Raw genomic sequence first — 25,501 nt, forward strand, 5'->3', positions numbered from 1 at the left:
AGTCACAGAGATCTTCTGCAGCCTCCATGACAGCAGGTGATTCCATTTGCGTGTGCATTGTTTTATTATTTGCCTCTGAGATCTTTAAACATTTGAACAGCAGGAGTAAGGGCTGATTCACACATGCAAAAACATCACCTATTTCTATGCACTTGATTGGCAACATATGATCTGACTACTGTAAATTGATAAGCATCGCATAACCGGCATTGTTAAAAGTTCAGTCTGTTGTGTTTAATCAGTGATGCTGGTCTCTGTGAACCAGCCCTTAGATTCAAACATCTAGGTTCTAGATTATACCAGATGCATAAATTGACTTCAGCATGACTAAATCAGCTCCATTAAAGTGTGCTAGTTTAACTTAATTGATAGATTCTGACTAACCAATCTAACAGACGAATGGCTTTGTGAAAGGTGAAAGCCAGTACACAAACCAATGAAAATTGCTCCAGTTAAAAGTGCAATGTTACCTAATTTGCCAGCCTTTGTTCTGCGCTATGCAAGCATTCTGAGGAATAAATAGATCAGTAGGTGGACACTATGTAGTGCTCTTGCAAAATCGATGGCAACAGATATCTCATCGGACAAACAATGAATTAATCTCCCATGGAACAAGGCTGGCTGCTCCTTACAGTTCATTAGTATTTGGCTAAGTGGTTTTTCTGCAGTTCTCTAAAGAGGACAGAAGGAGGGAAATGGTTCTCTTCATCAGCAGGAATCAGGAAATGGAAGAAACTAACACTATTGCTAATCCAGCTCATTAAACTTGAGTACTGAAGGATTGAAGTAGAGGTCTCAATTATGGCATTAGCAAAGTGAGTAAAAAGCAATTTTCATCTCAAGACAAAATATGCTGTGGCACATTTTAAAACTACTTACTTTTAACAACAGCATTAGCTTCAGAGCTGGGATGGAGAATCTGGGACCCTCCAGATGTTAAACCCCAGTTGCAGTAATCTCTGACCATTGCCCAGGATGGCTGAAGCTGCAACAACACTGGGAGAGTCGCAGATTGCTTTGCAGCACAAGAGGCAATGAGCTGAATCAGAGGTGATTAGGCTGCACTGTTGCAGCACAGAAAACAATATCAACCATGTTAACAAGTTAAGAATATGTTTGCTTGTTTTAAATGAGACATTTGCTTCAGTTCACTGATATGTGATGATTATGGGAACACATTCTGATATTTAAACTACAGGTAGAGGTTTTAGCATGAAATGGGTCATGTGGAAAAATCAAACCATCACCAGTCTCAGGCAGCCAACATGAGGCAAATCAGTCAACCCCACCACACATGGCTGTTGGGCTGCTGCAGGGTCTCGGTCGGTCTCTCTCTCTCTCTCTCTCTCTCTCTCTCTCTCTCTCTGTGTGTGTGTGTGTGTGAAGCTGGTGGGGTTATAAGCTGCATAGTCTTTTCTACGTTATTCTACACCAAGCTCAGACGGGGCAGGGTGAATCTTGTCAATCATTCCTTAACCACCAATTTCACAAGACAGTAGTTTCACAACAACCAATATCAAGTTAGAAATCATATTTGAACAAAAGTTATTTCATAATAGTTTTCTTTATTGACAACAACAACAAAAATGCAACTGAAATATTTTTCAGTTTTCATATTGCCCTGAAACAGCAAGCCCAACAATTCGTCATGACAGAACAGGAGCAATTTCAATGCTGTTTATCCGGAGAACAGTTTGTGGCTGAATTAAAACTGAAAGAGAATGGAAAAACACAGATCAGAGAACAGCCTTGGAGTTCAGTTACCTAAGTATGTTAACAAAAAGAGTCAAATAATCCCAAACAAAGAGAAGCACTTTCAAATCTATTTAGGTTTCAGTTTCTACTCATTGCATACACCTTAAAGGTTTCTGCCAGAGGCACTGAGGAATAAGCTGTCATTTGTTCCTTACTAAGCATGCTGATTAAGATTAGCCTAAAGATGTTGTTTCAGCTTGTTAACATCTTTGGCTTCATAGGCAAGATTTGGAGAGTGAAAGCCAAACCAGGAATAACTGACCAGCAAAAAGAAAGGGATTCTAACTGATGGAACACCATCCCAGCTATTCTATGGACACATAGGACACTGCATTCTTTTATTCTAGACATAACACCAGCTTAGGTGCCATCACAGCATTCTGCAGCTTGATAGAGAAGGGCTTATGTATATTTTTCATCTTACTCGTTTTTTTCTTGTAATTAGACTTTCGACGGATTATCATACATATTTTTGGCCAAGACTCTGTCTTCTCAATGACGGTTGCCTCCACACGGACTAGATCCTTCCTTTATAGTAAAGAGGAAAACATTGTACATTTTATTCTAATCAAACGGAGAATGGTAAAGTAGAAAGAGAAAATAAAATAAAAAAGCAGACATGAAGGCTATGGGTCCATTTTGGGCTACATCTCTAGTTTTTTTCAGATCACAGAATGGGTCCCAGGCATAATTATGTCTGGAGCTGTTTACGGTTCCTTTTGTCACATGCAAAAGAACCCAAAATCAGGATGGGGAGAATAACATGTGTCACAGTGGCCCCAAACATTTAACAATTGCCTCCCTCACCATTACAAGACCATCTTGGCTGTGAGTCCTGGAAGACCTGCTCTATGCCTTGCAGGCCTTTTCCACCCAGCCTGGGAGAGCGGAGCCCTGACTGACTCCAACTACAAAAGCTGAAGCAGCTGAACTCTTGGTTGGGGTATTGTTTAGGGGTTTTTATTGTGGGGTTCTGTTTTTATTATTATTGCCCTAATTGCACCTGTCTGAAAACATTTTAATAAAGGTGGCAGCTGACCTCAAGAGAGAATTATTCTAAAGTATGCCTTACCCCAGCAGTGGCTTTCCCAGCAGGGTGAAGTCATCTGCACCAACCAGCAATACCTGGACAAGATTAAATAATTCACATCTGTCACCACAAGACTGTCATAACAGTCAGAATGTTGTCAACATACTTGGGGGGAAAGGAGCTTTACATTTGCAATGAAGTTTTCTAGCCACAGCTTATAGCCGACTAAGGAAGGTTAACACAGAGGAGAAGCAGGCCCTAGCCTAACCAATGAATACTGTCTTTGGTGAGAACTGTGTTTTGGGGCCCAACCCAGGGTATACACTAAGATCCCTCTTCACTTCGAACAAAAGACAACATCATTAGCTTTTGTGAAGTGGTGAGACAGGAGGGGAAAGTAACAGAATAGCTGTTTTCGCACATGAAGTGATTTCTTTAGCTGCTGTAGGAAGAGCCACACATTGCAAAAGGAGAGGGTAAAGTTTTCCAGTGGTTGCTCCACCACTGAAAACTCACAGATCTGCAGCAGCTATTGGGGTTCAGAGCTGGTAACCTCAAGAAAGCACCCCGATGCAGGGAACTTCAATATCGTGTGTTAACTGCCTTTTAAAAACATTTGCCCACATCTCTAACAAGCCAGTGAAGCACTGTGATGCTGCACACAGCTGATAATTGGGAACTTCTCAAGTTCTAGTTCGGTGCTATATCCTGACAGGATTGGGGTCAGGAGTTACTGGAGGCTTAAACATGAAAGCCTGACTTTTTCACCCTGATCTAAATTTTAGCACTCCCAGCTGTCAGCTTTCTGCAAACACCTGATCCGTTTCACATATGGATGTGGCATGTGGTTGAAAGAAGCACAATCCCCAGGGAGGCCTCTCTGAAATGAAACCAGAGAACTAGGTTTGTGGGAAGTATTTTTCTCTTGCTAAGTTATTCCATAACAGGGCACCTGACTAGAATATACATGCTGATGAACTAAACACAACTTCATTTCATGACAACTTGGGGTATTTTGATTAAACAGGCTGTGTTAGTGTTAAAAGTGGATTAGGTTAGATACTGAAGGATACTCCACCCCCACCCCCCATAATTTCCATGTGAATGCCAGTTCTGCTTACAAATCAGAGCAGGTGCATTTGTCAACATGTAAGTGTGCCATATCTGGACAGCAACAAATCAGGCCAGTGTTAGCAGTCTCAAAACATGATCATGGGTAGCATGCTTATGAGCAGTATCTAAGAGAATGACATTGGACTGGTTTGGTTTGAATTAGGCAAATGAACCCCTCTGGTCTGCATGAAAGTTCACAATATATTTGGTTTACCCCTCCTCCAAAAAATAATGAAAGTAAAATCAAAGATCAGCTGATACCTGTGGCTAGAATTCTATTCTATACTAGGTCATTTCCTAGTAATAAGAATTCTAGCATCTCTTTTCAGTGAGCATAGGAGAGACTCATAAAGTTTACTACGTAGTATTAATGTTTGTAAAGTGCTAATATGGAAAGAGAAGAGCAAGATGATACTAATTCCCAAAATACAAATGGTGTGTGTGTGATTTTCTAGTACCATCGTAAATTTAATTCTGGGGATTGGAAACCCTGAATCTGAAATTTGGCTTTCCATATAATTTCCAAGATGCCAATGCCTGTGAAGCACTAATTAGTTAAATACAACACCCTTCCCTCCATAGCAACAGGTTTAAGGAGCCTATGAAGGTCAACCAGCTTGTACAAGAAGAGATGAAAGTAAGAATCAAAGCACTAACAAGACAAGGGTGTTCACCCAAAATATTAACCACTTTAATATGTCTAGACATTTCATCCTTGTGAAGACAAAGCATGGGCTGGGCATACAAACTAGTGTTGTGTGTGCATGGAGAAATTTTATTGTTAATCATTTGCTTACATGGGGACAGGTGCAGCCATTTCTGGGATCACAGCTGTCCTTTCGTTCAAGCTACTACAGTCAGGGGCATTACTGACCTTGTCCCCATATAAGCAGCTGGCTCCCACTAAATTTTCTTCATGCCCAAGTTTACAGGCAAAAGATGGAGAGAATTAGCATTGCTTGTCTGAATCAGCCCAAACATTCTTAGTGATATTTAACATCCTATTTGACACCCATCTAATAACATAGGGAATCCAATCACTTTAAAAAAGGAGGACACCAATGAAATGTGTCTGATATAGGAGGATTAAGCAATTGCTAATATAAAGCTTACCTTTTCCATTCGGATTCTGTCTCCACATTCAGCTGGTATATCATTATTAAGTAAAATCAAGTCTTCGCTGGTTACTTTCCACTGTCTGCTGGCAAAGTGAACAACTGCAAACAGTCTTCCATATTGTCCCGTGGCAATTAGTTCATTAACTTTTTGAACAATCTCTGGATAAAAATGGTAAGTTAGTGAATAAATGAGGTGGGAATTTTGTGTGTGTATGTGTGTGTGTGTGATACTAGCTGTTGATAAAGCAAATAGTTCTTTCACAATAACGTCATAATCCACGTCACAGTCCTCATTGTCCAATAAATACAAAAACTGGTTCTAAGGCCTAAGTTGCAGTGAGCGGTTCTTAAGATCCACTGAAGTTAAAGCTTTTGTATACTCAGTGGCTACTCTGGTCTGCAATGAGCAGTTCCAGGGCTGAACATTTATTTTGCTGTCCATTTCATCGATAAGCATGCTTTATAATAGCCATTGCCACCCACATGTTATGAACTTCATTGTCATGTTCTCTATACTTCCATTCCTTCTGCCCCAATTGCTTACTACAACTCCCATCATCCCTAGCTAGCAGGACCAGTGGTCAGGGATGATGGACATTGTAGTGCAAACAGCTGGCAACCCAAGTTTGGGAAACTCTGCTGTAAACAAAACTGAGCTAGATGGACCTATGGTCTTACTTTGTGTAAGGAAGTCCCCATGCTCTTTTATCTCTTACTGCATGTCCTGAGCACAACCCAGCCCAAAGAGGACAGGTGGCTGGGAGTTTAATTCTTTCTTGACAAAACACACACTTGCAGTAGCTCCTAAGGTGCGCAAAGCATGCACACACCCTTCTGGCGACTAAGTAGCTGGCATCCCTCCCTAGACTTGTGCTCAGAGCAGGACTGTTGGAGCAGCAGTGTGACCATGCCTTCACCCAAACTTAAGTACTCTCACCTGATGTGATGCATGCAAGCAACCTGTGGCTTCTCCTACATGGAAGTTGTTGCTTTGCCTCCCTCTTCAAGCCCCTCCTGGTGCTGGAGAACAACGGAGAAGAAGACAGAGGGGATTCTGCCCTTCCTCAATCCCAGGCTCTTTCCCCACATCCTGCACCTCCTCCCTATCTCTGACTGCTCGGACTCTCCCCATTCTTCCAGCTCCTGCCTTGCAAGAGGCACCAACTCTCATAAATCACTGCCCTCTTCCACTGGATCTGACTCTGGCCCCACGGCCTCTGCCACACACTCCTCGGACCCTTGCCAGTCCCTGACACTGCATCGCTTTGCTTCAATTTTTCTTAAAGCCAATGCTCTTTAGGCATGCAAACTGTAAAGATGCAAAACAGAAAAAAATGAAGACAGCAAATAGGTACAGCCATACCCTTTGCCTTTGAACAGCTACGTGTATTTACCTCTGTGGTCTTCTGCCTCTTCTAGAGGATCAGGGAGTTTGATTTCAGGATATGGGGGAGAAGTTAAGGATGTTTTTGGAAGGAGTCTGCGAAATAAGAATATACTTTTATGAATGTAATAGCCAAGCACTTGAGCCTATAAGGGTATTTCAAATATCGTCCCTAAATAAGAAAGAAAATGGCTTTCTCTTGGAAACAAATACCGTACAGAGAAAACAAAAACAAACTTAGCCCAAGAGTCCTTGTCATCTTGTTTTCCAAAACTATTTCCCTCATATCTTTTAACAGTGAGTACCACAACTAGAGATAGGTTCTGTCCCGTTACGGAATCTTTATATGAAATAGACGTCAGTTTTATGTCCATCCAGCCAATTTCACGGCTGCTCCCAAAAGTCAGGAATCAGTAAGAGGAGTTCAGCCAAAAAGATTCAGAACGTGATGGGGAAGTTGGTTATAAGAAGCAATGACGAAGTGAGACCTGAGGTATGGAGATCCAAAGCTTGTGTTGGTGTGAAACCAGAGGCATTTTCCTTTTCAAAAAAACTGGTGGTGCAAATGCCCCTGATGGCAAAATGTTGGCTGTGCAGAACAAGTGAATGAGGATCATGAAACAGGAGAGTGCTAATGAACTCATGTCTTGCTTGGGGACTTCCCATAGGCTTTGCTTCAATTGACCCCTGTGAGAAAAGCATGCTGGGGTAGGTAGGCCTTTGGTCTTACCCAGCAGGGAGATCTTCTTACCTGAGGCATGTGTCCATGGAATTGGAATTTGGAAACATGCAGGTGTAAGCCAGTTATTTTGCAAATTATCAGAAATCAATGCATAAGTACTACAGTTCCACTGGAAACTTGGAACCAGCAGAGGTTGGTCTATTAGGACAACTGGGGAGCTGCCTCACTTACTTGGTTCTACTCACAGCCAGCCCTCACCCTACCTGCTTTCTTACTTACAAAAAGTCCAGAGGGTAGCACTGCCTGTCAGCTTCCTTCTCCTTAGTCTCAGTTGTGCCCTTGAAAAACTCAGCAGAGAGGAGGATGGGGACAACACTAGAATTAGTTGGCTCTGCCTGTCATTGGCTCTGGCTCCACATACGGTTGGTCTCTGTGTCCAGCCCCAATGGGGACCAGCTATCACTACTTGGAACAAGAACATGTGCTATAGAGCAGGTCTGGGGAAGCTTTGCCCCTTCCACTCAGGTGTTACTGAACTACAACCCCCATCATTCCTTGCTACTGGCCATGTTTGCAAGGGCTGATGGGACTTGTTGTTCAGCAACAGTTCCCCATACCTGCTATAACCCCACCTCAATTTGGAAAGGCCTCACCTAGCCAATGGTAAATCTATTTATGATGAAAGAGAGGGATAAATAAAATTTCTGATTATGAAGGAAACAAGATTGTTGGGAGAAGTAGAACCAGAAGAATTAACAGGGTAGGACCACAGTACATGCCATTCAGATAGGATTATCTCAGGCTACACCCTGGTACCTCCCTTTTAAAAAGTATTTCTACAAGCAAGGAATTTGCCATTAGGGAGCATTAAAACATGCATTCCCTACTAAATGGCGATTTGTTATTATGCTGATTAGTCTAAGTTAAGACTGTGATTGACTGCATACAAAGCAGCTTCCTAGACACTGTAACCATACAGTGGTCATTCATTATGGGTAATTTCATAATGTATTATGTAGTACATGCTGCCCAACTGCTCCTCATTCTGTTCTCTATTGGAGCAAGCAGGAGAAACAAAGCAGACGACCGTGGCACCACACCATGTCTGAACCAGGGACTGTGGCCTTATACTTTCTATTTTTTTTTTTTAATTTTAAAATAAATCTTTATTGAGCACATTTTTTTTAAAAAAAAAAAACTTTAAAAAGAACAGATGTCCCTAAAAATAAACGTACAGATACAAATACAGAGTATCAGAATATATAAGATACATAACATAAAATATAAAGAGTACATAGAAATTAGACCTCCATCCACCTCAGCTTAGGGTTACATAATCATGTACAGTTTCTGCAGTTGTTATAGTAATTACTCAAAATGCCGTAAGTGTTAACTATTATCTACTGTTATATTGTTAATTCCCAGATTAATTTTAATATAATTTAGAAATTTGTTCCAATCATTTTTAACTTTAGCCATATTATGGTGCCTAATTCTTTGTGTTAAATTTGCTAGTTCTATATATTGGAACAGTTTCACTTGCCAGTCTCTGACCGAAGGTATTTCAGGAGATTTCCACTTCTGTGCAATTAAAATCCTTGCCGCTGTGGTGGCATATTGAAAGAAGGTTTGGTCTGCGTTTTTTATTTCCTCCTCAATCATACCCAACAAGAACACCTCAGGGGTTTTAGGGAAATTATATTTCAAAATCTTTTTCAACTCCTCATAGATTTGCCCCCAGAATCTCTTAACCACATCACAGGTCCACCAGACATGAAAAAAAGTTCCCACCTTGTCCCTACATCTCCAACATAGATTATCGGCATTCCTGTACATCTTACCTAACTTTGCCGGAGTCAAATACCAGCGATGTATCATTTTTTCTAAATTTTCTCGAAGGATTGCACAGGCCGTGAACTTCACACCCTTTTTCCACAGTGTCTGCCATTTATTATAATCCACCTTGTGCCCAAGATCCCTATCCCATTTTACCATCGCACCTTTCACCACATCCCCTTTAGTGTCCCATTCCAATAATTGTTTGTACATTTTAGAGAGGAGTTTATTATTGCTTTCCAGGATTTCCACTTGGTATTTCGATTTTTTTTCACTCATCCCTAGTTTTTTGTGATCTCCCCACAGTGCATTAATTTGGTGAAAGTGTAACCACTCCTTAATTTTATCCTTCAACTCCTCATAAGGCTTAATTTTCCATCCCTCTTCCGTTTTGACTAATAAATCTTCATATGTCCACCTTTCACCTGTCATATTTAGTTTTTTAATTTTAACAATGTCAATCGGGGAGAGCCACCAGGGTGTACCCTTTTCAATCACGTTCTTATATCTATTCCAGACTTCAAGTAACGGACCTCTGATGATATGATTGGAAAAGCCCCTGTGTACCTTCCCTTTCTCCTGCCACAAGTAGGCATGCCAACCAAATCTTATATCGAAGCCCTCTAAATCCAGCATATCTGCATTCTTTAAAATAGCCCATTCCTTTATCCAACAAAGGCAGACTGCCTCATAATAGAGCTTTATATTCGGGACTGCAAAGCCACCTCTATCTCTCGAGTCCGTAAGGTATTTAAACTTCACTCTGGCTCTTTTTCCCTGCCATATAAACTTAGCCAAGATTTTTTGCCAACTCTTAAAGCAGGTGGTACCTTTGATTACTGGAATATTCTGAAATAGGAACAATAACTTCGGGAGGACACACATCTTTATCGCAGCCATCCTTCCTGTCCATGATAATTTCAGCCTGTGCCAGGTATCTAAATCCTTCTTAATTTCCTGCCATATCTTATTATAATTATCTTCCACTAGGTTTATGTTTTTCAGTGATAACCAGATTCCCAGGTATTTTACCCTATTCACGACCTGGATTCCAGTCTTTTGCTCCAACCTAATTTTTGCCTGTGCATCCGATTTTTTTGTTAAAATTTTAGTTTTTTTCCTATTAAGTTTAAATCCAGACAACTTGCCAAAATCCTCTAACAGATCTATTGCACAGCTAGCACTGTCCAGGGGATTCTCTATCGACAAGACCAGATCGTCGGCGTACGCCTTTAACTTAAATTTCTTTTGCCCAATTTTTATCCCTCTTACATTTAACGTTTCCCTCAATTTATTTGCTATAACCTCCAAGACCATAATAAATAACAGGGGTGACAGGGGACAACCCTGTCTTGTCCCATTCATAATCGGGAAGGGCTTAGATAGATTATTGTTAATGATCAACCTGGCCCGTTGCCCTGAATATATGGCCTTGATGCCTTCCATATAAGGACCTTCTATTCCCGCTATTTTCATACATTGTAATAGAAATTCCCACGAAACGTTATCGAAGGCCTTCTCGGCATCAATAAACATCAAGGCTGCAGGGATGTCTGTCCTCATATCTAGGTATTCAATAATATTCAATATGTGGCGGACATTATCTTTCTGCTGCCTATTTGGTAAGAATCCCGCTTGATCTTTATGAATGTATTTCTTTAGATGTTTCTTTAATCTGTTAGCCATGATATCAGCGAAGATCTTATAGTCACTATTGAGCAATGAAATTGGCCTATAATTTCTTATATCTGTTTTTTCCTTTTCCGTTTTTGGTATTAAAGTAATAAATGCCTCCTTCCAAGAATCGGGGGCCCTTCCTCCTTGAAGGATGTTATTAATGACGTCCGTAAGCACCGGCGCTAGATATTCCCCTAACGTTTTATAATACTTCGATGACAAACCATCCGGCCCAGGAGCCTTACCGGGCTTCATCCTATTAATAGCCTCCTTCACCTCCTCTATTGTAATATTCTTATTAAGTTGCAGACTATCATCTTCTGTTAGGTATCTCCCCCCACCTTGGTCCAAATAATTTCTTATTTCAGTACTGGCTTCCTCTCCTTTTTCGTACAGCTTCTCAAAGTATTGGATGAACCTTCTTTCTATCTCATCTGGATCTTCGGTCGTATTATCCTCCATTGTAAGTTTATTAATCACATTTTGTTTATTCCTTTTTCTTAACTGCCACGCTAGTAACTTTCCCATTTTATTTGCCGACTCAAAATATTTCTGCCTCATAAATTTAATTTTCCATTCTACCTCCTGATTTAATAAAGCCGAATATTGAGACTGTAGTACTTTAGACACTTGAATACTCTCTTCATCTCCCGGATTTGTAATTAATTTCCTCTCGCAATCTCTTAGTTGGGTGAGGATTTGTTCTTTCTTTTGTTCCCTAAGTTTCCTTCTGTAACTATTTTGTTGTATTAAAAAAACCCCTTAGGACCGCCTTCCCAGCGTCCCAAGCTATGTCTATAGGGGTGTCTCCGTTCAAATTTAAGTCAAAATAATCTTTCAGGGTACTTTTAGCCTTTTCCGTTACCTCGTCAATTTCAAGTAAGTAATCATTCATCCTCCACCTATACTGTCCTTTTACTACATTTTTTATTTCCAAGGCCAAAGGACAGTGATCTGAGAGGGTCCTAGGTTGAATTTCACATTTTATTGCACTCAACGAAACTGCGGTTGATACCCAGATCTGGTCAATTCTGCCCCAGCTCTGGTGGGGCTCAGAGTAATGGGTGAACTGCTTTCTATTCGGGTTTTTATACCTCCATATATCAATTAATGCTAAGTTCTCTACCATGTCATTGAAGGATTTCGGAAGTTTCCCTCGGTCTGACCTCCCCTTCTTTTCGCTTCTATCCATTTCTGGTACCGGTACCCCATTCATGTCCCCCAACAGAATTAATTTATGATCTTCCAGTTCTAGTAAAATACGTTCTAATTTCTCAAAAAACTCCATTCTGTTTGTGTTCGGTGCATAAACCGTTACAACATTGATTCCCCCCCCCCCCGGTAATTTAATTGAATTCCCAGTATTCTTCCTTCGTCATCTTTACAAATTAATACTGGGGCCCACTTTTCTTTAACATATATCACCACCCCTTTTTTCTTATTTATCTCCGAGTTAACAAATTCTACTCCCAGTCTTTTATTCACCAGAATATGCTTATGCTTCTTAGCAATATGGGTTTCCTGAAAGCAAATCACATCATATTTCTTATTTTTCAAAGCTTTCTCAATTTTATTCCTCTTAACCCTTTCATTCAACCCATTCACATTCCAAGACAAAAATTTTAATGTGTCAGCTATTATTTACCTTTAACTATTAAAAACTCTCTAATCAAGCTCTCAAATTATAAACTGGCGCCTTTGTTTCCTGAAGACTCCTCCTCTTCTGCCGCCTCTTCTCCCACCACGGCCTCATCTTCTTCATCTCCTGATTCCTCCCCCTTCTCCTCTTTCCCCTGCCCTCTCTCCTGCCCCCCCTCTCTCTCTTCCTCCTCTCCCACCTCTCTGGCCCTCATTCTGTTCTCTACCTTCCCAAGATCTTTCTCGTACCTGCTCATAAACTTCTCCACCTCCTGTAAGTCCATCAATCTAAATTTTTTATCTTTATAGAAAAAGGTGATCCCCTCTGGGAATTCCCATCTAAATTGGATACCATTCCTCTTCAAGACTGCCACCAGATGTTTATACCCTTCTCTTTTACGTAACAGCCTAACTGGTATTTCTTTGTAAATGACAATAGGCCTGCCGTCAATTCTTAATTTATTATGGTAGCTCGTTCTTAAGATCAGATTTTTCATCTCCAATGAATTAAGGATCACTAAGCAGTCCCCCAGGAATCTATTGACTTTTAAATGTGGGGGTTTTGTCAGTCTAAATATATTCTCTACCGCCAAGGCCACCTCTTCCTCTTTTAAACCCAACCACCTGGAAAGTTCCTTAATCATTTTCCCTTTAATATCCTCGTTTCTTTCCTCGGCTACCCCCCTAAATTTGAGGTGAAGCTGTTTTTGTCGCATTTCTGCCATGGCCAAATTGTCCCAAATCTTATCTTGTGAAATATTTATTTCTCTTAACTCCTCTTTCATCCTAACTGATTCCTTTTTCTGTTCTCTCATCTCTTTCTGCAATCTTTTATTAGATTCCTCAATTATTTTGGACTTAGCAGATAACTCTTGAATCTTAGTTGAGAGTTCTCCAACCGCACCTTCGATCTTCTTATCAATCATCTCCTGTACTTCTCCCAGTTTGTTTTCCATATATAACTCATTTTGCTTAAATTCCTCCTTTATTCTTGCCCATAAGTTATCTAAATCTTTAATTTCTTCCTGGCGAGATGATTTCCTATCCCCTGGGGTGCCACCCCCTCTTTTCACTTCTTTCCCGTCCTTCCACATCCTTACTAACTCTCTCCCTCAGCTGATTCACGGGTTTCACAGACTTCTCCCCCCTCCCCGAACCCCTGGTCTTAAGAAAAACAAAAGAAAATATCGAGGGATGGTGGTTCCCAGGTAATCCCTGAGATTCCAGAGGAGGAGCGCCGATTAACTTTACCCTGAATCCCTGGGGGACTCTTTCTAATAAGCAACAATTGCCTGCCAATCTTAAGTCACTGCTTATGGTTGGCCTGCTGACTGTGGCTTTTTAGGGAGCAACAAAGCATGAGCCCTAGTTCAGATGTAATGGGGAAAACAAAGCTTCCAGGTTTGTTTATCCTACTTGTGCCAGGAGTGGAGCCAAGAAGAAGAGGAGTTTGGATTTGATATCCCGCCTTTCACTCCCCTTCAGGAGTCTCAAAGCGGCTAACAATCTCCTTTCCCTTCCTCCCCCACAACAAACACTCTGTGAGGTGAGTGGGGCTGAGAGATTTCAAAGAAGTGGGACTGGCCCAAGGTCACCCAGCAGCTGCATGTGGAGGAGTGGAGACGCGAACCCGGTTCCCCAGATTACGTGACTACCGCACTTAACCACTACACCACACTGGCTAAGTGGGAGAAATGAAGCAATGGCCACATGCATCTTATAACCATAAGTCAGAAAGTCAATGCTGATTTGTGAATGCATGGATTACAACATAATTTATGCACACCCTTGCATTCACCATGATTAAGGGAGTTCAGTAATGCTTTCTAGCACCAGCAAAAATAGATTCACTGGGTTTGGGTCACCCCTTTCAAAACTGGTTACTATTGGGATCCTGATGGGAGTTTTGTTTAAGATGCAAAGTGTTTTTTTTGTTTATGCAGAAAAGTGAACTAGATTAACTAAGCAAGGGAATTTAGGGTAGAGTAACGAAACAGGGAACATTGAATACAAAGAGCTGTTGTGTTGTTTTTTAATCTGTTAAGGCAAGAAGTGTTCAGCACCAGATACACCTGCCCTGTGATGCTGAAGATTTTTGTGTGAATAATAGAATATTAACTGGTTACTTGGCTAGGAGCAAGTAAAAAGGGAGGCCAGCATTATCTTGAACAGCCACTGACTGTAAACCCATCTATGGAGCTGGCTGAGGAAGGCTCTGCAGGCAGTCATGTACAGTACTGGTTTTTGGAAGACAGGATTAAGCCATCTCTTGATTTACCTAAGACATTATACAGTTCATGCAGTGAAATCTAGAGGTTAGACACCTGTCACATATTTGCATATACCTCCTCCTTTCTCTATATGGCTTCCCCCTTAACACTGTAAGCTGTACTCCTGTGAAGAGTCGTCACACACATCCAGAAAGAATGCTGCGTCCCTATGTCAGTACAATAAATTTCCACAAGGGTGCTCACTCATAATAAGGAAATTTCATAGCATCTTCCATATTCTTTTGATCATGATGTGTTTTAATGGTGTTTAATATTGTATTTTAAATTATTGTAACCTCATGTTGGAAGGGCAGGTGTCAAATAAATAACAACTGCTCAAACTACCTAGGCAACTGGCTGTCAGTTTCCAAGCTGAATTGGCTTTCCCAGAAACTAGCTGCACTTTAGCTTACCTAAAAATTCTAGTATAGTGACAGCTTTTGACAGCACACATTTTCTGGAGATGCATTGCCTGGCAAGAGACCCTAGGCTGCTGGCATAAAACTGACGAATGACAACTCAAATATGCATTCCCTTTTCTATCCATCAGTATTCTGTCAGATGGCGTGAATTCCTGCAGGTTCACACAAACTCTGGAAATCAGCAACTCCATATAAATAAGTACTACCTTCAAAACTTTGGAACTGTATTGCTTGGTTCTGTAGATCAAAAGCTTCAGAACTCATGAGGAGCAAGAACCCAAGAACACATATTGCTAAAGATGGCAGAGAACAATGCCAGTTAAGAAATCTGGTCTAAAGATTTCACCTGCTATTAATAAGCCTAAGCAGGAAACAGAATATTTTCCCCTATGCATGAACCGCTTATGGGTCTTGAGCTGCTTCTGCTAAGGTACCTCCAGTGGGCAAAAATGAAAAATGAGCAATACAATAAAAAGAGGGGGTTAATTAATATTAGGAATGCTAAAGAATTAGTATTTGAAAGAAATTAGAGTAGCATAATTTAATTGCCATGCCCTTAAAAGACTACTGGAGTACTCAAATTACTTTTTTGCTGCAAAAATAAAATTCTTTTATGAATACCGAAGGGGGGGGCACCTCACAAACATTAGTTATATATATATCACCAAATGAAAACCACACATAAAAACTGACAGTCCTTTAAGAACTCATTTATTTTTAAATGCGGGTAAATTGTATTCAGATGTCTGTGACCTTGTCCTTGAGAAATGGCAGAGGTCACAAAACCTAGCAGAAAATTCTGTCAATTATTCCATCCGTTATTAGCATAGCCTATGGCTTTATTTATATGCCACAAAAGTAATAGTGTAGTGTCCTGTGGGGGAGTTGTCCAGCATGTAAGAACCCATCTGAATATGATAGTTTTAAGTTCTGACTCACTTGCTAAATATTCTTCTATCCTTGTCATGGTGTCACATGGCAATTGCGGCCTACCATCAAGAACAGTCCATTATGGAGATGTAGTTTTTGTTACTGCATTTTGCTAACTTGGGTGCAGTTTTTCAACTGCCACTAGATAACACTCCCCCCCAAAAAAAAACCCCCACACCCTTTCATTGCAAGGATTCGGGAAACTGTGTAAGGGGTTGAGGCACCCTAACACATAATTTTGCTAAAACTTTTATGCAAAGACTAGATTGGTGAAGTGTTAGGTTCCATACAGCATCGGCCAACAGTAGTGATTGCTGTACCCCTCCAGTTTGGTGCACATTAAGGATTCTGCACAGGAATTCAGTTTTTCCCATCACGACTCAAATAAGTGACCTCAAAAATACATCCTGCAACTTACTCCAATGGGTAAAATGCCTTATTGGTGAGGCAGAGTTGGATTTAGGGCAGTGAACCAGTTCCCCTGCACAGGATGTGGGGGCCAAAAGGGAGTCTCCCTGCCTCCTTCCCAAAGCCTAGTTAGCACTTTCCCAGCTTTGGAAATGAGATGGGAGAGCTCTAGGAGCCTGCCAGAGCTTTGTGCATCCTTCCCAAAGCCTGATGCCTCCCTTACCTGGCTTTCAGAAGGCACCACGAGGGAAGGGTGTGTGTCAAATTTTTGACACCCCCCCCCAAGGCACCAGATTACCAAGGTCTGTCCCTGGGCAAAGTGTAATTTGTTCTTTAATAAGAGTGCCCGTGCAAACAGAACAGAAGCTGTGATGGTAGGGATGAATGCAAGTGACAGTCCACTTAGCACTCTACTTAACCTCCATTCAAAAGCTGGTGGCTGCATCTAGGTTTTGGTAACATCAGGTGCATTTGCAAAGAGTATTTGATCCCCATAGCCCATGTTCAGGGAGACAATTCCATCTGTGGAAGTCCTAACAATTCCACATGATTGACAGGCTATGTGCAAGTCTAATATGGGGTGGGTGCAGCTGGGCCCCTACAGTAGGCTGCAGGGAGACTAAGGAAACATCCCCTTTTAAAAAGGTGTTCAATCTAATGCTGAACTGGAAGCATAACACTGGCTCTCCAAGATGTAATGGGTGAAGTTTCATTATGTTATGAGACTCCTTTAAAATCTAATAAAGAAGAAACATGGAAAAAAATATTATGAGACTCACAGCAGCCCATATACCTTGCAGATTAAGGCCTGATGAGATTCTGGACATCCCATGTTTTCTACCAACTGAAGATTGGGTGGCATACATTGAAGAGAAAGCCTTTAATTTAAGAGTTAGCAACATAAAACATTTTAAAGCAATTTGACCTATTAGTACAGCAGCAACTAAAAGTTCAACATGTCAAGCCATTCATAGTTCTACTATGAATACATAACAGGGCTAAGAAAGTGAGTTACCGCAACTCAAGTTAATTTTATCATGTGCTATTTAAGTCTTACATGCTTGCTGCTTGAAACATGTCCCTATGGATGTAGATTTCCCACGGCAAACCATTTATGAGAAGCAGATCATTACTTTATCCTCTTCCAACCATTTGAGGAGTGTTTCACATAAATGGTTTAGTTCATATCGATTTGATTCTGCCCCAAGTGGCAACATTGGTACGGACTCCATTATGAATTCCTCCATAAGCATATGCCTGGACAGGAAAAGCTGTTCAGATCTAACATTACGGCTGTATTCTATTAAAGAGAAGACTCAGACCACCAAAAGTTATTTGTAATAAATCATTTATGCATGCAGTGTTAGAAATGAGCAACAGTGTTTTATAAATCTTGATCTGTTTATGAGATCATGGAACTTTATTGGGGCGACATCAACAGAAAGAGATGTTTGCCACTAGAAAACAAGTAGATATGGAACAGACTGGCTTTAGTTTTTTACAAGGCAAATTGCAAAAAGAAGCTGCAGGTTGTATTATCATAGATGACTATGAATGGCCTAGTCTTGAATAAATGAGTTCACTAGATAACAATCTTTTCTCAAAGCAGCAACAGAACTAGAAGAACTGAAATGAGATATCTGCACAAAGCAACGTGGCAACAGCAGACATATCCTTCAAGCTGTTCTTCAAACTTCTACAGACCTCAAAAAATGTGAGCTGCATAAACCTTAAAGCAAAATGAAGCTTAAACAGTACAACTGGACCATAAGGAGGTCAACTGCAAAAAAGTGAAATTGCTAACTGTCATATATAAGTCATATATACTTTGTGTGTTCTTTGGAGTTCACTCATGTTTATGAAGGCCGCATTAGACTGTGTTCAGAAACACCCAGGTCTTCATATATAAATTGGATGATACTCCTTTTGAGCGAGTTCCCTTCTACAAGTTGGGCAAAAGTTTGAATGCCCAAGAGCATTGCTGAGGCACAGATTACAGAAGATGTGGCCACATTTTGTTGACACTATAAGCCGTCCGCTTTGCACAATCTCTGCATAGCTCTCTATGCAAATTGGACAACACACAGTGCCTGAGGATCTTGAACTTGCAGATTCATTCCTTCCCACTTCTCTGGGCAGCTCTCTAGTGGCAAGAGCATCACTCTCTGTGTGCCCGCTATCATCATCATCATCATCATCACTACTTAATATAAGACTGTCCGACAATGGTTGACGTCTGAACTCTCTATTGGGCTGCTGTCCACTCTCTCCAACAACCACAACAGAATCGTTATGTGTAAGATCAACAACTATAGGTTCTGAAGTTTCGCAAGTGAGGTCAACTACTTCCTCATCAACACTTCTATCATCAAGTCTGAGTGGCTCTACTTGTGCAGCTGCAGCAGCTATTTTCCTTTGATTACGAGTTTGCATAGAGTGAGTCTTGCCTCCACAGTACTTTCTCTGAATGTCCTGATGCTCAGTTCCTTTGCTATCACTTAAAGGAGTAGTTTGTTCCATAAAACTCGGGCCTGCATTAGGAGGGGAGCCAGCAAGGGCAGTTTGTAAAGGTAAGGCTAGGGAGGAAGTAGAAGGCAAAGAGGAGGAGGAGGAAGAGGGGATACAGGGTTCAGAAGCAGTTCCCCCCATCATCTTGTCCAGAGCATTACGAGGTCTTGCTGAGGTGTAGCGACTGCCCCTCTTGCTTTTCCTGTCCTTGGTTGCATTACATTCTGTACTAGTTGAACTCATGATGCACAGGGGTGGGAGAGGCACAGGCTGCAGAGTACTTGCTTTCCCCCTTATCTCCGTGTGCTGTTCACCGCTTAGCTGCCAACCAATTTTGTAATGTGATAATGATGATCATGAATGCTCTCTCTAAAGCAGCTTTATGCAACTGGTGATGCTTTGGAGCACTGTAACTTTTTTTGGAGTTGTCTCTTTTATACCAGGTACTCCGAAGCTGCGAGCAAGTTCAAAATCTCGAGGAGTTAGGGTGTATTTCCTGTTACTCTTTAGAACTGCATTAAAGTAGGAAGAAACATGATTAGGCTAAGAAGCAAGGACACCAATATTAATTTTCTATCTTTCAGCCAAGAGGTTAGCTAAAACAATTAGGATTATTACGAGGTGGAGTATCTTTCCCTACCTTGACAGTTCTCTTTATACAAGAGTCTGATAAGGAGAAGGGAAGAATTCGTGGAAAACTGATGAAGGCCTCTTGCTCAAGAAGAACCAGGGCACAAAGCCAAGCTGAGGATGATGGGAAATATTAAATGAAATTCCTTTGTGTTGCCTCTACTAGAGCGCACTTCCTAGGGCTGCTCTCGCAAGAGGTGTTTTTCAGGTATGACACATTCAGTGTGTACACCCAAGCCTTGAAAATGCACATACAAATCTTGCAAACTATGCATTGCTGGTGGTGAATCCACAGTTTTGTTTTTTTGATTGTCCTCATGACAGGCCAAGGAACAGCATGGCCTATGCCACCCAAGAAGAGGCATAGCAGCATGGAGTTTCCGCATGCGTCACAGTTCTCCTTTAACACTTATCTTGTTTTGTGTAGCTCTCTCCCCCAAAAGGAGGTTTGGGGGAACTTATTCCTAAAGTTCCAGTGTGGCACTAACATGCATGCACATGAGATTCCTGAAACTGCACCCTTATGGTGCAGCGTTTTTCTAGTAGGTCCTAGGTCTAACATGGTAACTCTGTTTTTAAAGCAGAAGGATAGATTGGGGGGGGGGGTGAGTCTCAGCTGAAATCTCCAACTATCAATTCTTCAGAGAAGCCAGCTCCATCAGGCCTTCCCTTTCCCCTCAACATTCCCCCACCTTGCATCAACATTCCATCATGCCACAGCAGAGGGAGAGAAGAGAAAGAGAGCCACTCTATGCATTCAGCTGAGAGAACAATGCTTGCCTTGCCTTCTCCTTGAACTATTTCCATTCCAGCTGATCATTACAATAACTCTGTAACTAAGATCTAATGCCAGTGTTTGCTTTCCCTCCCTCTTCCCCTCATTATCCCTTTTCCTTTCGTGTTGTAAGAGCTGTCTGACAGAGGAACTGTCTCCCTAGGGAGGTTGTGGACTTTCCTTCCTTGGAGGTTTTTAAGCAGAGGTTGGATGGCCATTGGATACATATGATCTAGTTGAGATTCCTGCATTGCAGGAGGTTGGACTAGAGGACCTTTGGGTTTCCTTCCAACTCTACAATTCTATGATCTTTTACACTGTAAGCCTGAGAGCAGGGATTGCCTTATTAATATCTGTAAGCAGCCTGAGGAGCCTTTTCAGATGAAGAGCAGAGTAAAAAATGCTATAAAAATAATTCTGACAGAGGAAGGTCAGGATCCTAGAGGTGAAAGATGACGCATGTTCTGCCACAAACAGATCTTACCTTTGCTGTGATGAGGTGTTTTGTGAACTTTGATTCCGAGCTGCAGACCATAGCAGAGAGGCTGAAAGAGAAAGACGGAATTAGAAACAAAGGAATCACACCTGAACCTGCTTTTAATAAGCAATGAAGCTGTGCCATTTCCATAATTAGTGGGAATGGCTGTTGTGTCAAAGAAAGTTGGGATGCGAATGTTCCCTTTCTTTAAGATCTTTAATGGGGTATTTTTTTCTTAACAGCAAAAATATTAATAGGCACCAAGATTCAGCCTCAAAAGGTCCCTGTAGTCCTTCAATATTAAAGACCTGGTGAAACAGAAGTGGGCTCAAGGAAATCTTGCAGAGATTTATTTATCTGATTACACTTATATTTCACCTTTCTTCCAAAATGGAAGTCAAGGTGGTGTACAGGTTGTTCCCAGCTGCTCTCCCATTCAAGCCCTGACCAGACACAGGCCTGATCAGCTTTAGCAAAGTAGCAGCCTCATGTGCCTTCATGAGGCAATATCCTGAGACTTGGCCTGAAGGCATATGAGGCCACTACCTCGTGAGTTCGGCTCCAGCACTCCAATGCTAGCTTTTCTAGATTAAGTGAGCTGGAAAATATCAAATTAAAAATAGTTTAAACATAACTCCTTCTACTGCAGACAGCAAACCTCAGAAATAATGAGAGCAGAGTAAAAATGATGACCATTAACCTGACCAAATTAATGGCAAGATTAGTCAAAATCCATTCTTGGAAGCAGCTATTCCTAACAGCTTATTAGTTTAATCACATTTTGAAGTCATAGCACTTGACTTACTTTCCTTGCAAGGAAAAAACAACCTGTGCTAAGTAATTATTTACAGGGGTTGAACATGAAAATGTGGACTATTTAATGAGGGAAGTTACTTTCAGCAGTTCCTTTAAGCAGCTGCCTTGAGTGAAACCTTGGAGACCCCTTTTCCTTCTGGTTCTAGTCTTGGGGGCTCAATCCAATGAAAACTTGGCATGCCTAATATCACTGAAGTCAAAAGGAGTTGGGCACTTCTAACTCTGCACAGGATTAGGCTTTAAGAGTCCATGAAGTATCCATAGCCTAATCAGCACATTTTACATTTGATTACAAGCGGTAAAACCCAAATTTGCAGTTATTACCAGAGTCCTTTCCTTCCTAATGATCTAAAATCCTGTCACCTGGGGATAAGGCTCCAGAAATTTTCAATCTGCTTGGCAGCCAAGCAGTGGTTTGGATTGTGAAACACACAAATGGTTGCACTCATACTATAATGGCTCCTCATTCCTACTGCAGCCCCTTTTACTCTCTGACAAGCTGCTCCTGAGGGTTGATTGCACTGCACGCTGCCCTAGAGGGTCCAATGTGGAGGTGGGGATGCAACTGGAAGAAATCAGCTTACACAGGTTTCCAGATCCCACCACTGCTCCTAATTAATCAGTGAGGTTCAGTGCTTTCACTGCATTTGAGTGGATCCCTTTTGAACCTGCTACTTGGTGAAGGAGATTTTTTTCCAAAGGGGACAAGCAGTTGTGTGTGTCTGAATGCATACATGCACAAAGCAGCCCCTCTGTTTAAACCCATGGCATTAATGGTTCATTGCAGCATTTTGAAGAAGCTACTCTCCACTTCCCTGTGTTAGCAGCAGCTTTCAAAAGATACATCATTCCTGCAGTGCAATATACAGCAGAATTCCCCTGCTATTTGCCAGAATTAAATCTCTGGTTACCAGTGGTGACCTTATTTATGGAATTCTGGCTGCTTATTTGATGGCATACTTACCAAACTCTTATACACGCAATAAATTTCATAGCCAGTGGGTTCTTGGCTTTTTGTAGTAGCACAAAAATTCCTATAATTTTGTCACTACACTTTGAGCACACAGGAGAATCCAAGAAGCTCTTGCTGATCTTACGCTTGGAACCACGTTAAGAATTAGGTGAACAGATTACAGACTTAAAAAGCACAATCCTAATCTTTCTTACTCTATAACTTACTCTGATTCCAGTAGACCTTCCAGGCTATAAGTTTCCTTGGTTATTCAGACAGTCCTCTGGTGCATGAGAATTGTAGTTAGTTTAGAGACATAGAGAGGGTTCACAAATTATTATGTGGAAAATGCTGGGCTGGTTCAAATTTTAATTTTACCATCCTCCTCTAACTGTCTGAGTTCATAAGCATGCATGTTTTAAGTGCAATATGTGTGTGATGCCCCCTGCTACATCTGCTTAGATTTAAGCCTTGTTCAACAGCATGCTGTAATATTTTGCTCCTTTATAGAGCTTGGGCCAACACCAGGATTTGAGGGGTCATCTGGGTCCACATACACCACTTGGCTGTCTGCTTTGCAAGCTAAACAGGGGGCTCGGGGGGAATGTGTGCAGTGTCACAATGAGCAGCAGGAGGGATGGGTAGTGGTACCCAGCCTATTGCGCCAGGCTACCAAAAGGGGAGGGGATGGAACTAAGAAGAGAGGCTGGAATCAGCAATGGTGGGCTCTCAAGCGGACATGGGCCTCCTCCTTCTTTCTCCCACATGCCTGCCATGCTAGGTCTCCTCCTGTATAAGGTATTAAGTAACATTATGGAGATGCATATGATAGTGCAAACCGGCAGGCATGAATTGGATTTGGAGTGGGATTCCACCATCAGATGTAGGAGAACAGGGAAGCTGAACAGATGATGTCATTGAAATTCTACTCAATATTGATCCAGAGTAGATTCCAATGTTTTGCAGGATTCCCAAAAAATAGACCAGAGGCACTTCATCCAGCAGAGCTTTACTGCTACTGAAGGCAAATGAGCAGAATGGTCACAAATCCAATACATTCAGGATTGGCACTGTCCGTAAGAAATCCAGTTGCAGCAGACTTAACTTAAACTGACAATACTTTATCAAAAGACTAAACCTTAACACTATATACAGAACACCACATCAGTTGTAAAAAGAGACAGAATGAGAGAGAATGAAACGCAGGCTACTTCTGGCCTCACTATTATGACCTTGACAGAGATAACAGAACCAGTTTAAACCAGTGGTATTTTCTAGAACAGTGACTTTCACCTAATCATTATGACCTGAGAAATAAACTGGGCACAATGGTTTAACTTGAGGACTGTTTTAAGCTGCTTTTATGATCTTGTGACATTTTGGTTTATTAGGTTTCATTTGGATTGACTTTTTCATTATTTCATTCTTGCAATCTATCCTGGCAATATGATTCAATGGCAGTATAAAAATACTTGTAATTTATGATTGCATTACTTCTGGGGTGACTGAGGAAAGGACAAAAATATTGAAATCTTTAACTGGCATACCAGATCAAGCTGGTAAAAGACACTCCTAGCCACAAAAGTCACTTGGGTATATTGCTGGCATCACGCTCCCAAATGCCCAATGACGGTTCTCAAAATAACACCCTACAGAACTCCGTAGCACAAGTAATAGTGAGCTAGAAAGCCTTCCCCCATGCTACTCTCTGGACTCCACCATGCTGGTAGGGATGAAACCACTGTAATACAGTGTCTCCAATAATCACCCTGAGTAATTGGTGCATAGTCAACAGCGACAAAAGCCACTTGAAGGGCAAGCTGGAGTAACAGGGTTGTATTCCACCTGCTCCTCTCTTAATAAAGGTAACCAAGTGCACAAACCAGGCCTGAAACCTTACTGAAATGGATTCAGATAATCATTGAACTCTAGAAACACCTGCAGCTGGTCTGCTAGAACCTTCTTTATATTGTTTATATTGTATAAATACATTGTATAAATTATACAATTTATACAATTATATAAATCCTAGAATCATTTGTTTCTATCAGTCAGCATGCTTAACACTTTAATTCACTAGGTGTTCCCTCAAACACTAATGAATTTTTTTTGAAGTAACACAAAAGATCTTCAATTATAACATCACTATTAATATTTTTATTCTTCTCCTGTAGTTTGTGTTAGTAGGGTACTTTTGTTTGCAAAGGTTGATTCCTCAGGTTTTTAAGAAAATTATTAAGTATCTTAAAAATAAAAACACACTTTTTCCAATGATTTTTAGTTTAACTACTCAAGGCCTCTTATTCTTCAATACGCAATAAGAATTATACACAATACATTTTCAATTAAGCTGAGAGTGGAAAGTTTTAAAACATCCAGGTTGGAGTGAAACAGAAAAACAAAACCAATAACTGTTTGAATTACTACTATAACAGGATGGATAAATGACCTTACCTAGCTCCTTAATAGCCAGATGCCCTATTGTATCTGCCTTACAGAACAGGAATTACACCGTCGTTGTGAGCAATGATGAAGTCATAATAATAATACAACCCTCAAGCCCAACTAAGAGAGACAATGGAACGCACACGTTGGAAAACGCCTACAGACACCCAGTAGGGTCAGAAAGATGCGAGGACTGAGAACGGAACTGTTTTAGTAAGGAACGGTGAAGGTTAGGGCTGGTTCTCTCTTAAAAATTATCAACGGAAGCAACTGGATGAGCTCATGGGGAAAACTTAACAACAGAAAGGGACTCAGGCAATTTAGGGAAGGCGGTAAATGGCACTTTAGAAGCAAGGCAGGGAAAGAACTAGGAAGGGGTTGCAAGCAGGAAGAAGAGCCTCCTCCCCTTCTTACAACGGAGACTGCAGTCCCGGAGTAGCAGCTGGAAAGAACCTGCATGGAAGGCGACCTCACCTGCCCGCGTTCCCGCCCGGCTGACAAGGCGCCGGTACGCAAGTGCACACGCTGCGGCCATTCCCTCCGCTCCTTCCCTTTTTCTTTGCCGCCCCAGCGGAACCGGAAATACAGTGCCGTGTGGGGGACGGGGGACCGGAGCAGCGACGCAGCGGGGCCG

General features: G+C 41.4%; 1 protein-coding gene across 3 annotated transcripts; it reads right to left on the reverse strand.

Annotated features, from left to right (window-relative positions):
* Positions 1-1,545: 1,545 nt before the first annotated feature.
* MRPL21 (mitochondrial ribosomal protein L21) lies at positions 1,546-25,454 on the reverse strand. 3 transcript variants are annotated; one of them, XM_083698486.1, is made up of 7 exons: positions 25,342-25,454; positions 20,661-20,721; positions 6,411-6,496; positions 5,012-5,175; positions 2,828-2,880; positions 2,180-2,283; positions 1,546-1,711 (listed from the first exon to the last, which is right to left on the reverse strand). In XM_083698486.1, exons 1-7 carry the CDS (start codon positions 25,400-25,402, stop codon positions 1,647-1,649), a joined length of 594 nt encoding a protein of 197 aa, XP_083554612.1. In that variant the 5' UTR covers positions 25,403-25,454; the 3' UTR covers positions 1,546-1,646. The 3 variants fall into 3 exon arrangements, with proteins under 3 accessions (XP_083554612.1, XP_083554613.1, XP_083554611.1); XM_083698487.1 differs by having other exon boundaries at positions 25,282-25,415; XM_083698485.1 differs by lacking the exons at positions 1,546-1,711; positions 2,180-2,283; positions 2,828-2,880; ... (1 more) ...; positions 6,411-6,496; positions 25,342-25,454 and adding exons at positions 17,595-19,283; positions 22,650-23,340.
* Between the last annotated feature and the right edge of the window lie 47 nt (positions 25,455-25,501).

This window comes from Podarcis gaigeae (genome assembly GCF_964106915.1).
Source record: "Podarcis gaigeae genome assembly, chromosome: 1".
NCBI lineage: Eukaryota > Metazoa > Chordata > Lepidosauria > Squamata > Lacertidae > Podarcis > Podarcis gaigeae.

Coding starts and splice junctions, on each gene's coding strand:
- MRPL21 (XM_083698485.1), bottom strand. CDS start 19,014: ATGAGTTCAACTAGTACAGAATGTAATGCAACCAAGGACAGGAAAAGC.